Source organism: Elephas maximus, chromosome 3, assembly GCF_024166365.1.
Source record: "Elephas maximus indicus isolate mEleMax1 chromosome 3, mEleMax1 primary haplotype, whole genome shotgun sequence".
Taxonomy (NCBI): Eukaryota; Metazoa; Chordata; class Mammalia; order Proboscidea; family Elephantidae; genus Elephas; species Elephas maximus.
In genome coordinates, this window is record NC_064821.1 from 172760553 (window position 1) to 172773154 (window position 12602).

The 12602-nt window shown below is 41.6% G+C and overlaps 1 protein-coding gene across 1 annotated transcript in view; it reads left to right on the top strand.

Moving 5' to 3' along the window:
- The window catches only part of AKNAD1 (AKNA domain containing 1), a 50955-nt gene that overhangs the window by 16447 nt on the left and 21906 nt on the right, over positions 1–12602 (top strand). The window contains exons 6-9 of the mRNA XM_049880187.1: positions 2637–2792; positions 5556–5684; positions 6302–6383; positions 10291–10382. Coding sequence (XP_049736144.1) covers positions 2637–2792; positions 5556–5684; positions 6302–6383; positions 10291–10382 — 459 coding nt within the window. The remainder of the gene's footprint in view (positions 1–2636; positions 2793–5555; positions 5685–6301; positions 6384–10290; positions 10383–12602) is intronic.

Consider the following 12602-nt stretch of genomic DNA (forward strand, 5'->3'; position numbering starts at 1 on the left):
TTGCTTAATATTTTCCCCATAAAATCCTTCACTATTGCAACTCGAGGCTTCAATTTTTTCTTCAGTTCTTTCAGCTTGAGAAACGCTGAGCGTGTTCTTCCCTTTTGGTTTTCCATCTCCAGCTCTTTGCACATGTCATTATAATACTTTACTTTGTCTTCTCGAGCCGCCCTTTGAAATCTGTTCAGTTCTCTTACTTCATCGATTCTTCCTTTTGCTTTAGCTGCTCGACGTCCGAAAGCAAGTTTCAGAGTCTCCTCTGACATCCGTCTTGGTCTTTTCTTTCTTTCCTGTTTTTTCAGTGACATCTTGCTTTCTTCATGTATGATGTCCTTGATGTCATTCCACAACTCGTCTAGTCTTTGGTCATTAGTGTTCGATGCATCAAATCTATTCTTCAGATGGTCTCTAAATTCAGGTGGGATATACTCAAGGTCATATTTTGGCTCTCGTGGACTTGCTCTGATTTTCTTCAGTTTCAGCTCGAACTTGCATATGAGCAATTGATGGTCTGTTCCACAGTCGGCCCCTGGCCTTGTTCTGACTGATGATATTGAGCTTTTCCATCATCTCTTTCCACAGATGTAGTCAATTTGATTTCTGTGTGTTCCATCTGGCGAGGTCCATGTGTATAGTCGCTGTTTATGTTGGTGAAAGAAGGTATTTGCAATGAAGAAGTCATTGGTCTTGCAAAATTCTATCATTCAATCTCCAGCATTGTTTCTATCACCAAGGCCATAGTTTCCAACTACTGATCCTTCTTTGTTTCCAACTTTCGCATTCCAATTGCCAGTAATTATCAATGCATCTCGATTGCATGTTTGATCAATTTCAGACTGTAGCAGCTGATAAAAATCTTCTATTTCTTCATCTTTGGGCCTAGTGGTTGGTGCGTAAATTTGAATAACAGTCATAGTAACTGGTCTTCCTTGTAGGCGTATGGATATTATCCTATCACTGACAGCGTTGTACTTCAGGATAGATCTTGAAACGTTCTTTTTGACGATGAATGCAACACTATTCCTCTTCGAGTTGTCACTCCCAGCATAGTAGACTATGATTGTCCAATTCAAAACGGCCAATACCAGTCCACTTCAGCTCACTAATGCCTAGGATATTGATGTTTACACGTTCCATTTCATTTTTGACGATTTCCGATTTTCCTAGATTCATAGTTTGTACATTCCAGGTTCTGATTATTAATGGATGTTTGCAGCTGTTTCTTCTCATTTTGAGTCGCGCCACATCAGCAAATGAAGGTCCTGAAAGCTTCACGCCATCCACGTCATTAAGGTTGACTCTACCTTGAGGAGGCAGCTCTTCCCCAGTCATCTTTTGGTGCCTTCCGACCTGGGGGGCTCATCTTCCAGCACTGTATCAGACAATGTTCCGCTGCTATTCAACAAACTCACAGACACATGGGGGCCTTTCTGAGTAAACTTTAATAATTTCTATTTTCCTAGAAACTTGTCCATTTTACCTAGGTATTAAACTGTATTGATATAAAGTTGTTCAGTCCCTTTTAATTTAAGAAAAATTCCCACATTATTTTGTCTTTCTCGTTCCTAATATTATTTATGTTTCTTGGTCAGACTTTCTAGTAGTTTATTTCATAGATATTTTCAAAGAAAATGTATTTTGTTTTACTAATCAAATTCCTTTAAATTTCGTATTTTTCTGCTTACTTTTTACAAATCCGTTCCTTTTCTTAATTTACTTTGTAGTTCTTTTTCCGCCTTCTTGTTTTGAATACTTAGTTTATTGATTTTTTGAAATTTTCCCCTAATAATTCATTTAAAAACTATAAATTTTCCTCACAGTATTGCTGTAGCTGCATTACCTTAGTTTTCATACGTAGTTCTCTCAATATTATCTGCTTGAAAATTATCTCTAATTTTCATTTCATTTCCTCTAACCCAAAAGTTTTTTAGATGAGTGTTTTTTCCAATCAGATTTTTTAAACCATCTTTTTTGGTATTAATTTCTAGTAATCAGAGAACAAGAGCCATAAGATTTTTTAATGTTTTGGAATTTGTTGAGTTTTTTTTTTGTGTGGATTAATATGATATAAATTTTTGTAAATGTAATGGAATTGAAGAAAACGGATTCTGTTTTTTGGGTAAAAATATATTTATATTAATTTTCACATGTACATAAAATCGTACAGATTAGTCAAGCTTATTAATTAAATTATTCAAATATTTTCTTCCTCTTTTTAATTAAAAATATTTTTTTCTTCCTCTTTTTTAATTGACATAAAAAATTTCCATAGAATCACAACTGTTAGAATTGTAAGGGATCTTGAAATGATCAGATCTTGATATTGTTATTTCCAGGTTACAGTTGAGACACTGGAGGCCTGGAAAGATTAAGTAATTTACCCAAGGATTCACAGCTAATGAACAACAAAATGAGGATTAGAGCTCAGGCTTTCCCAGTCAAGCCATAAACACGACAGCACTCAGGGCTAGAGCCCGTTATCCTTCCCATCTGAACAGAGACCACATTAACACTATAGATCACTGCAGTCAGTATTCAAGAACGGTTGTTGCTAAGTCAGAATGCTGACTACAGAGAATAGAAAAAAATTTTTTTTTTAGTTTATTTGATTATCTTGTTTGCTTATGCTTACTTAGGAAAGTAGAAGGTGAAATCTTCAAGTTGGAGATGCTACTTGAAGATGTTAAAGAGAAAGTTGATGAACACAAATGTACGTCACCTACCTCTCTTCCTGTGAGTTCTCCAATCATCCTGGCTGACTTGGTATCCGTATCTTCTCCACCTTCAAATGAGGTAATAAAGCCACATATAACCTAATTTGGTGTCAGGAAAAAATGGTCTTTATGCATTTGTAGGATACTAATTCATGGGCTTACTGAATCTATTTTAATACATCTTGAAAGCTTTCCAAAGTCCTATGAATCATATTGAGAGGAGCGTTGGTGGCGCAGTTGTTAAAATGCTCGGCAGCTAACCAAGTTCGAACTCACCAGCTGCAGGAGAAAGATGTGACAGTCTGCTTCAGTAAAGATCTACAGCCCTGGAAACCCTGTGGGGCAGTTCTACTCTGTCCTATAGGTCACTATGAGTTGGAATTGATGCAACCTTTTTTTTTTTTTTTAATTACAAGCTATTTCAAGCGTTGGTTTTTTGAAAAGTCTAATTTGTTTCAGATCTAACAATGCAGTTGAAACTGATGAACTGTTGAAGAGCTATTCTGGATGAAGAGTAAATTTTTTTGTGGATTGTATCTGGAAGCAATAACTTTTCTTCTTAATAGTTTTCTCTCTGCTAAATAAAGGCTAGCACGCAGTGTAGGAATGATTTCCCATGAGTCCACTTCCAATTTTTCCTTCTCTCAAGTTAAATTCTTTTGGATTTCCTGCCTACGCAAGGTTGAGAATTCACATCAATCACCCCTGTCTTTCTTCTTTCACTTATTTTTTTAGTGTCAACTATCAAAGCATTTCAGACTAAACTGAAATTCTGGGAAACTGAGTCATTTGACTAATTGTCTTAAACTGACTCTTTCATGTCATACAGTATTTGAAGACTGTGGCTGATATTCAAAACGTGAATGAGGTTTTTTGTCAGAGCCAAGGACACGATGAAGATTATATAAATGTTTGGCCTTCCAAAGAAGTGTTTGCCTCCTTAAAACACTTAGCGGCCTGGCAAAATCTCACTCATTCAAGGCCCAGCTTCAGAGTTAGGTCATTTGTGTAACTTTGATAACCACACCCCACCTCAGGCAGAATTCTTTGCTCCATCTTCAGTGTTTCCACTCTACGGTGTCTCATTGGTCTGTACCTTACTCACCTCTGTATCCTGATCATCTGACTGAATGTCTGGTATGAAGTCAATGCTCCAGTGCATTGGATGTAACCAATTTCAATGCTTTCCAAGCAGTCTGCAAGGTCCATAGCATGCTGTCCCCTAGTCCTAAACCTTCATCACACTTCACGGTGTTATGAGGGAGCCTAGTGAGTCAGTCCAGCCACCTGCCAGCAGCTCGCTCAGGTCTGGGCTTGCTCATCTTCATTTGGCCAGTGGTTAAGAGCTCAGGCTGCTAACCAAAAGGTCAGCAGTTCGAATCCACCAGCTTCTCCTTGGAAACGCTATGAGGCAGTTCTACTCTGTCCTATAGGGTCACCATGAGTCAGAATCCACTGGACAGCAACAGGCAACAGGGTAAGTTTACAGAACTGTCGTGAAATGATGAGAAATCTATTACTTTGTGATACGTAGCCCTGAAAAGAGAATCTATAGCTAATGTTTTAATTCATTCATTCAGAGCCCTAGTGGCTAAGGTGCTCTGCTACTAATCAAAAGGTCAGCAATTCAAACCCACCAGCTGCTACACTGGAGAAGGATGCGGCAGTCTGCTTCTGTAAAAGATTTACAGCCTTGGAAACCCTACTGGGCAGTTTTACTCTGTCCTTTATAGGGTTGCTCTGAATTGGAAATCGACTCGACGGCAGTGGGTTTATTCATTCATTCAGAAAATATTTATTGCTGTATGCTAGGCACCTTTCTAGCATATAGCAACAAACCATTCAGCTACTAACATAAAGGTTGGGGGTTCAAGTCCACCCAGAGGTGCCTCAGAAGAAAGGCCTGGCAATCTACTTTGAAAGCTCACAGCCATTGAAAACTGTGTGGAACACAGTTCTACTCTGACACACATGATTGTCATGAGTCAGAATCACCTTGACAGCAAATGGATTATTTTTAAGGCACCTTTCTAGCTATTGTGGATTTAGCTTAAACATGGCAAACAAATCACCTGCCCTCAAGACGGGCTTCATCTCTGTGAAGGAGACATACAATTAACAAATAAAACAAACATATAATTATAGAATGTTAAAAACACTATGCAGGAAGTAATATTGCATGCTGCATGGACTCTAAAGCCAGACTGCCTAGGTTTAAATCCAGGCTCTAAAATTTATTAGCTTTCTGACCGTGGGCAAGTTATGTGACCTCTCTGTGCTTTCAGTTTCCTCATCTGTAAAATTGAGATAAAAATAATACCTGCCTCACAAGGTTGTTATGGGGTTTAAACGAGTTAATATATGTAAAGTACTTAAGTGGGGCCTGGCTTATAGTATGGCACTCCCTGGGTGCTAGCTACCACGATTATTAGGTAGGTAATGTTTTTTTAATGGGATATAGCCAAAAGTAACTAACGGGAGGCTGGGGATACTAGGGAGAGATGGTCAGGGAAGGCCTTTCAGAAGAGACAAGATTGAACTGAATCCTAGAGGACAAGGAGGGGGCAGCTAGGTGAGGAGTCCAGGAAAAGGCACTCCTGGCAAGATGTCATGGTGCATTAGGGGTGGTCTGGGGCTCTTGTGGGGGAAAAATGTGGCAGTCTGCTTCCATAAAGATTACAGCCTTGGAAACCATATGGGGCAGTTCTACTCTGCCCTGTAGGGCCGCTGTGAGTTGGAATCCACTCTATGGCAATGGGTTAGGGGATGTTGAACTGATTTTGAGTCATCTCCTGTGGTACTGTAGCCCTAACGGCAAGTCCTTCTGTGTGGTTTCCCCCTGGTTCCCAAGGAGCACCTTGGTCACCCTTCTGAGCCTCCAAGCAGGTGTGGAAGTGAGGGGATGGGAGTAACCCACGCAGGACTGCAGGAGACCCCCTCTGAGGAGCTCCGCGAGCTGGACCCACAAACGTGAGTCCTGCCTCCCTCACCCCCTCATCTCTCCTCTCCGCGCAGCCTCGGGGAAGGAAGGCGGTAGGATAGCGGCCCAGTCCACGCAGCCCCTCCAGAAGTTCCAGGAGGCCCCCACAGGAGAAGTGAACTTGGACTGCGCATTGAAGTACAGTGGACTGCTTCTCCGCCTGCACCCGGACAACCAGGGGGCCTCCACAAAGTCCTGGGCAGAGATCCAAAGAGCGGGGAAGCAGAGGGCGGGGGGTGGGGACGCAAGGAGTAGGAAAAACGAGAAATATCCAGCGGTTACATGACGTCCGCACTGCGCTCTGCCTCAGGTTGCACGTTCCCACCGCTCCAAGACTCCTCACCAGATTAAAACAAACACAAACAAACAAACAAAAAGTTGATTCCTACTCATAGCGACCCTGTAGGACGGAGTAGAACTGCCCCATGGAGTTTCAAAGGAGCGCCTGGTGGATTCCAGCTGCCCCATAGCTCTTAACCACTATGCCACCAGGGTTTCCCACCGGGTTAAAGAAGGGCCAAATAATCCCAAAGTGTGGGTGCTCCCCGGGAGCTCAAGAACTGATGCAAAAATTCAAACTGCTTTTTATTTTATTTCTTTTTACCAGTTACCTAAACTGGCCAAACAGGGCTGTGGCTGTCCAGGACCTGCCGGATCAAATGTCCATAAGGCCATCTTCTGTCTCCCGGGTAATGTCCAGTTGCCCAGTCCTGGTTCTGCTCTGTTCACCATAACCATAACTAGTGTTGCTGAATGTGACATTGAAATTGGGGTGATAAAGATCACCTGACACAAATTGGCACCCTGGATGTCGGTGCTGGTGATAACTGCTGGTATTACTAATAACCCCACTTTTTCAGTGCTCAGGAGAAACTTGGCTGGGGTATGTGTTCTAGACAGGGCTTTGATCCGGTTAGTTCAGCTTCGAATCGCTGCTGAGAATTTGCATTTCTAGCAAGTCCCCAGGCAATGCTAATGCTGCTAGATAGGGACTAGTTCTGAGAACCTAGTAGAGCTGTGGTTCTCAAACTTTACTATATGTAAGAATCACTTCTAACCCTGTGAGTCACCCCTGGAGATCTTGTTAAGATGTAGATTCTGATTCAGTGTATCTGGGGTGGAAATGCAAATTCTCAGCAGGGGTTGGAGCTGGAATGAACCAGTTCCCTGGTTCTAGACCAGGGCTTTTTCAGCTTTAATATGGGAGAACTTCTCTACAGATCTTGTTAACATGCAGATTCTGATTCAGTAGGTCTGGGTGGGGCCTGTGATTCTGCATGTCTAACAAGCTTCCAGGAGATACCAATGCTGCTGGTCCTGGGACCACACTTGGAGTAGCTGTGATCCAGAGATTATCTCATGAGTGAACTGGAAATACAGGGATTAAAACCCCCTGGGTCTAAAATAATAACAATATTATAATAATAAGCACATTCTGCTGGTTCAGAACTTTACAGTTTACAACGATTTTTTGCAGAAAAGGAGTTGGAACCTTGGAAGATTTGCCCAGGGAAAAACAACAGGGTATGATAGATCCGAGTTTCCCAACTCTGGTGGGCTGGCACCTCCCTACATTCTAAGCCAGTTTGTCTTAAATGTGAAGTGCAGGGGTGACTCTGCGGGATTAGAAGTGAATGAAGAAAACACAGAAAAAATAGAGGAAAAAACCTATTAAAAAATTATAAAAGTGATACATGCTTATTGCAAAAAAGAAAAAATCAGAAAGTAGAGAAAAGTATAAAAAAGAACATTCCACTGGGAGAAAAATTATTAACATTTTAGTATATGCTTCCAGTCTTTTTTAAGTCTCTGCATACATATATATAAGGATCACTGCTGGCGCAATGGTTAAGCGCTTAGCTGCTCACCAAAAGGTTGGCACTTCAAACTCACCCAGTGGCTCGGCTCCTGTAAAGATCACAACCTAGAAAACCTTATGGGATAGTTTTACTCTGTCATAAAGGAGCCCTGGTGGCACAGTGGTTAAGCGCTCAGCTACTAACTGAAAGGTTGGTGGTTTGAACCCACCAGCTGCTCTGAGGGAGAAAGATGTAGCAGTCTCCTTGCATTAAGATTACAGCCTTGGAAACCCTATGGAGGCAGTTCTACTCTGTTCTACAGAGTCACTCTGAGTTGGAATTGACTTAATGGCCACAGGTTTGGTTTTGGTTTATGAGTCAAAAATCACCTCAACAGCATCTAACAATATACACACACTGTATATACATTTTTGCAAAAATGGAATCATGCTATATTGTTTTTTATCTGCCTTTTTCATTTGACCCTATATTTGTAGACATCTCTCCATGTCACTTAGAATAAACCTACAGCTTCATTTTTAGTGACTATTTCACTATATGGATGTGCCCCGATTCATTTAACCAGTCCTTTATTGATGGACATTTATTTTTTTCCCAGTTCTTTGATATTATAAACACTGCTTCAAGGAACACTGTTTTACATGCAAACTTTGGGCCATAGTTGATTATTTCCTTAAGATAAAAACTTAGGGGTGCAGCTAATGATTCAAAAGATACACATGTTGAAACTAATGATAAGCTGGCCTTTAGCAAGGTGGTACCAGTTCACAGGCCTACAGCAGGCTCTGCGAATGTGGGTGTCTCCATCCTGAGCCCACCCCGGGAATTGTTATCTTTTTCTTTTCAACCTTTGCTAAAGTGATAAGTGAAAACTGCTATCTTATTGTTTTCATTGGTGTTTCTTTGACTGTTTGTGAAATCCAACCTATTTTCATATGTTTCTGGCCATTTGTACCTTCTCTTTGATAACATCAACACTTTAACTTATTTTTGCAAAACCGAAAGTAGCTAATGTTTCAAAAAGACAGACAACTGGGAAAATATTAAGAGTAATGTTCAATGCTGAGCTCTTTATTATTCAAAGTGCTCCAACAGATGCTCGAAGGGGCAGTAGAATTGTGGTTAAGAACATACGTATATGAGTCAGAGAGGTAAAGTTTCAAATCCTGGCTCTGCCACTTACTCTGTGTGACCTTGGCAAGTTGCTTACATTCTCTGAGCCTCACGTTATTCATCATTGATTCATCATCAAAATGGGGACAACGTGGGATATGGGAAGGAATAAAGGACACTAATATGAGAAGCACCAAAACCAAACCCACTGCCATTGAGTCGATTCCAACTCATAGCAACCCTGTAGGACAGGACAGAACTACCCCACAGAGTTTCCAAGGAGCGCCTCGTGGATTCGAACTGCCAACCTTTTGGTTAGCAGCCGTAGCACTTAACCAGTTCGCCACCAGGGTTTCTGGCACATGATAAGCAATCAACAAATGGTTGTTTTTGTTAGTCAGAACACACTGAAACCCTCCAAAAAATAAACGGACAAAAGAACTAAAAAGTCACAAGCAGGAAATACAACCAATAAGTAAGCATGTGGTAAAACGTTTACCTCCTTTAATAATGAAGGAAATGCTAATTAACACAAAGCGCTACCGTCTCCCCTCCCCCCTTTATAAATGAACAAAAACATTGTCAAATGACAATTACTGATGCTGAGGAAGGTGTGGTCAAATCGTGGGGCACACACGGTTGGTGGCTGTGTAATCCCCACGACCTTTGTGGAAAGCAATTTGGCAATAAGTATCATCACGCAAACCTGTTTGCAACCTTTGACCCAGACATTTCCTGAGGAAGTAATTTGGAATATGGAAAAAGCTATCTGTACAATGGTGCTCATGCCAGCATTGTTTATGACGGTAGAAAGAGTACATTTATCTTCAGCTTAAATAAAGGATAAAAAAAAAAGAGTACATTTATCTTCAGCTTAAATAAAGGATAAAAAAACAAAAAATATATGCTGGATAGCATGAGCACTTTCGGTTCAGTAATATATTTTTGTTTTAAAAAGGAATTTGTAATCAATTATTGAGGCCTCTAGATAGTCTCTAAATCTTGTTTTAATTCATAGTTGAACATATTGTTTTGGAAAATCTTTAAGAGTCTACTAACTAGTGGTCACATGGATAGATTTAGAAATCTTCTTAAATCTACTTATTCTCCGGTGAGGCTTGGAGTAATTTGAAACTAGGGGAAATTAAAAAAAAGAAAAGGAAAAGGAAAAACATTCTGTCATCTGCAAACCAGATTTAAAAATCAGTTTGGACAAGGAAAGAAGTTAAAACAGTGTGGAAGCTTCTTTTCTACAAGCCCCAGGTCATTAGAAGCATAGACCCCACTGAGAACTTAGAACCAAGGGTTAGTTATTTTTTCTTCCTTCTGAAACCCTGGTGGTGTAGTGGTTAAGTGCTACAGCTTCTAACCAAAAGGTCAGTAGTTCAAATCCATCAGGTGCTCCTTGGAAACTCTATGGGGGCAGTTCTACTCTGTCCTGTATGAGTTGGAATCGACTCGATGGCAATGGGTTTTTTTGTTTGGTTCCCCTGGGCCTCAGTTTCCCCATCTGTAAAGGGAGCGGCTTGGTGAATCTATCCTGAATTCTGAAATTGAGCGGGCGAGTCCAGCCCAGTCTGAGCTGCTCACTGAGCCGTGCTTGGCAGCGGTGAGGGTGAGTCACATCCTCTGTCACCACGTCTGTGTGTGCTTTGTGGTGCAGGAGGACCCCAACGACACCACGGGAGGGCAGGAACGTGCAGAAACAACAGCGCCAAGTCCAAGCTGTGCCTTCTGCCACCGGGCCCTTGAACGGTGAGAGCTTCTTGCTGCTAACTTCCCAGGGTGGGTGGGTATCGGTCCTGGGATATTAACTCTAGTGAGAGTGGGAGTCAACTGACTGGATGGATGCCAGAACCTGCTGGTCGAGTTATTATAGGATCTCCATGTCAGGGTGGGGCACATAGCTCAGCCTCTTTCCCAGCTTACAAATACCTCTAGCAGTGGTTCTCAACTGGGGTGAGCTTCAAAACCCCCAGGGAGATTTTTAATAATTCACATACCTCGGCCCCACCTACTGAGTCAGCATCGCCAGGAGTGGAGCCCTGACAGGAATATTTTTTAAAGTCTCCCCAGGTGATTCTGATGAGGCCCCTCGGTTAAGAATCACTGCCGCAGCTCTTGGGATGTGGTCCTGTAGGCTGTTTTAACCTCGCCCAGATGACGGTTTATTGTACACCATTGTTACCAGCTTCCATCATCACTACTTATGATGAACAAAAATCTTCCCTGTGGGATCCCACCTCTGCCCCCTCACTGTCCCGCTGGAAGCAAGCCTAATCCCTCTTCTCAGGGCTTGCTTCTTCCCATTCCTAAGCAAGGAACCTTCCAGAGGCAACGAGAGTTGTGTATCGCATAAAGAACAGTAGAAGGATTTTTCGTGCTTTGGAAACACTCATTGGATCAACCATTAGCACATGCGGATTCAGAATTTATTTGGAGCTTTGGTCAGTTAAAAATCCCTGGGTGGTGCAAACGGTTAATGTGCTCAGCTGCTAACTGAAAGGTGGGAGGTCCACCCAGAGGCACCTCGAAAGAAAGGCCTGGTCATCTATTTCCAAAAAATCAGCCATTGAAAACCCTATGGAGCACAGTTCTACTCTGACACATGTGGAATCGCTGTGAGTCGGAATCAACTCAACAGCAACTGTTTTCAGTTAGCTAGAGGTGCGCCACCTCTAAGCTCACAGGGCGCTGTGGACTTGGCCCAAAGCTTGGCTAATTTACCTTGTAAGGTCAAGAGTCGAGGAAGGAGGAGGCTGTGTAGTACGTAATCACTAAATGGACTCTAACAGAAGCAGGTGACATGGTCTGAAAGACTGCAGTTTCCTGTCAGAAAGCGTTTCAGCACAGGAGTGGTCACTTGTCCTAAGTGTTCCGTGAGTTTCCTCCCACTAAAAAAAGAAACAGCCGGATGTTTGTGCTAAAAATCACCATGTGTCACGTGGGTGGACCATTACTTTACACCAAGATGTCGGTCATCACCTTTGAGCTTTCCTGTACATTCCAAAAAACCAAAACCAAACCCAGTGCCGTCGAGTTGATTCCGACTCATAGCGACCCTATAGAACAGAGTAGAACTGCCCCATAGAGTTTCCAAGGAGCGCCTGGTGGATTTGAACTGCTGACCCTCTGGTTAGCAGCCGTAGCACTTAACCACTACACCACCAGGGTTTCCCCTTTACATACAAGGAGCACTAAAGATGCTAACTCACTGGGTCATCCCAGGCCTATCTTTATCTATTGAAGTAAAATCTAGATAATAGATTTTTTTTTTTAGGTTTTACTAGGTTTAATAAAAATATTTTGACATTTAAAAAACATTTTGATTAAGCATTCAAGGTACTAAATGTTTCTGTCCCAAAGTCCTAATCTCAAATACCAAGACAAGGACCAATATTCCAGACTAAATTTACCCCTTTATGGTGGACAAGATAGAAGGAAAAGCACAGCCAAGTATAAAATCAGATCTAACACTGAATCCACTGCTGGGGAATGATGAGGAGATATACGTTGAAATCTTGTTAAACTACATCATCCCTGAAGAATTAATGATTAATTGGAAAAAAAACCAAGTTGCTGGTGAGTCAATTCTGACTGATGGCAATGCCATGTGTTGCAGAGAAAAACTTTTCCATAGGGTTTTCAATGGCTGGTTTTTCAGAAGGCCTTTCTTCCAGGTGCCTCTGGGTGGACTCGAACCTCCAAAATTTATGTTAACAGCCAAGTGCATAAACTGTTTGCACCACCTGGGGACTGCATTAATTAAAGGGAGGGCCATATACTCTTTATGTTTCACAAGCTGTATGATCTTTTAAGAAGATTATATACATCTTGGATACGATGCATTGCTTATGAAGCTTGCCTGTGCAAGTACTGAATATGTTTTATATGTGCAGTTAAATAATATACACGCTAAATGTAAAACTCTTATTCCTTTGTGTTATTTATGGTGTAAAACTTTGGATTTAAGAG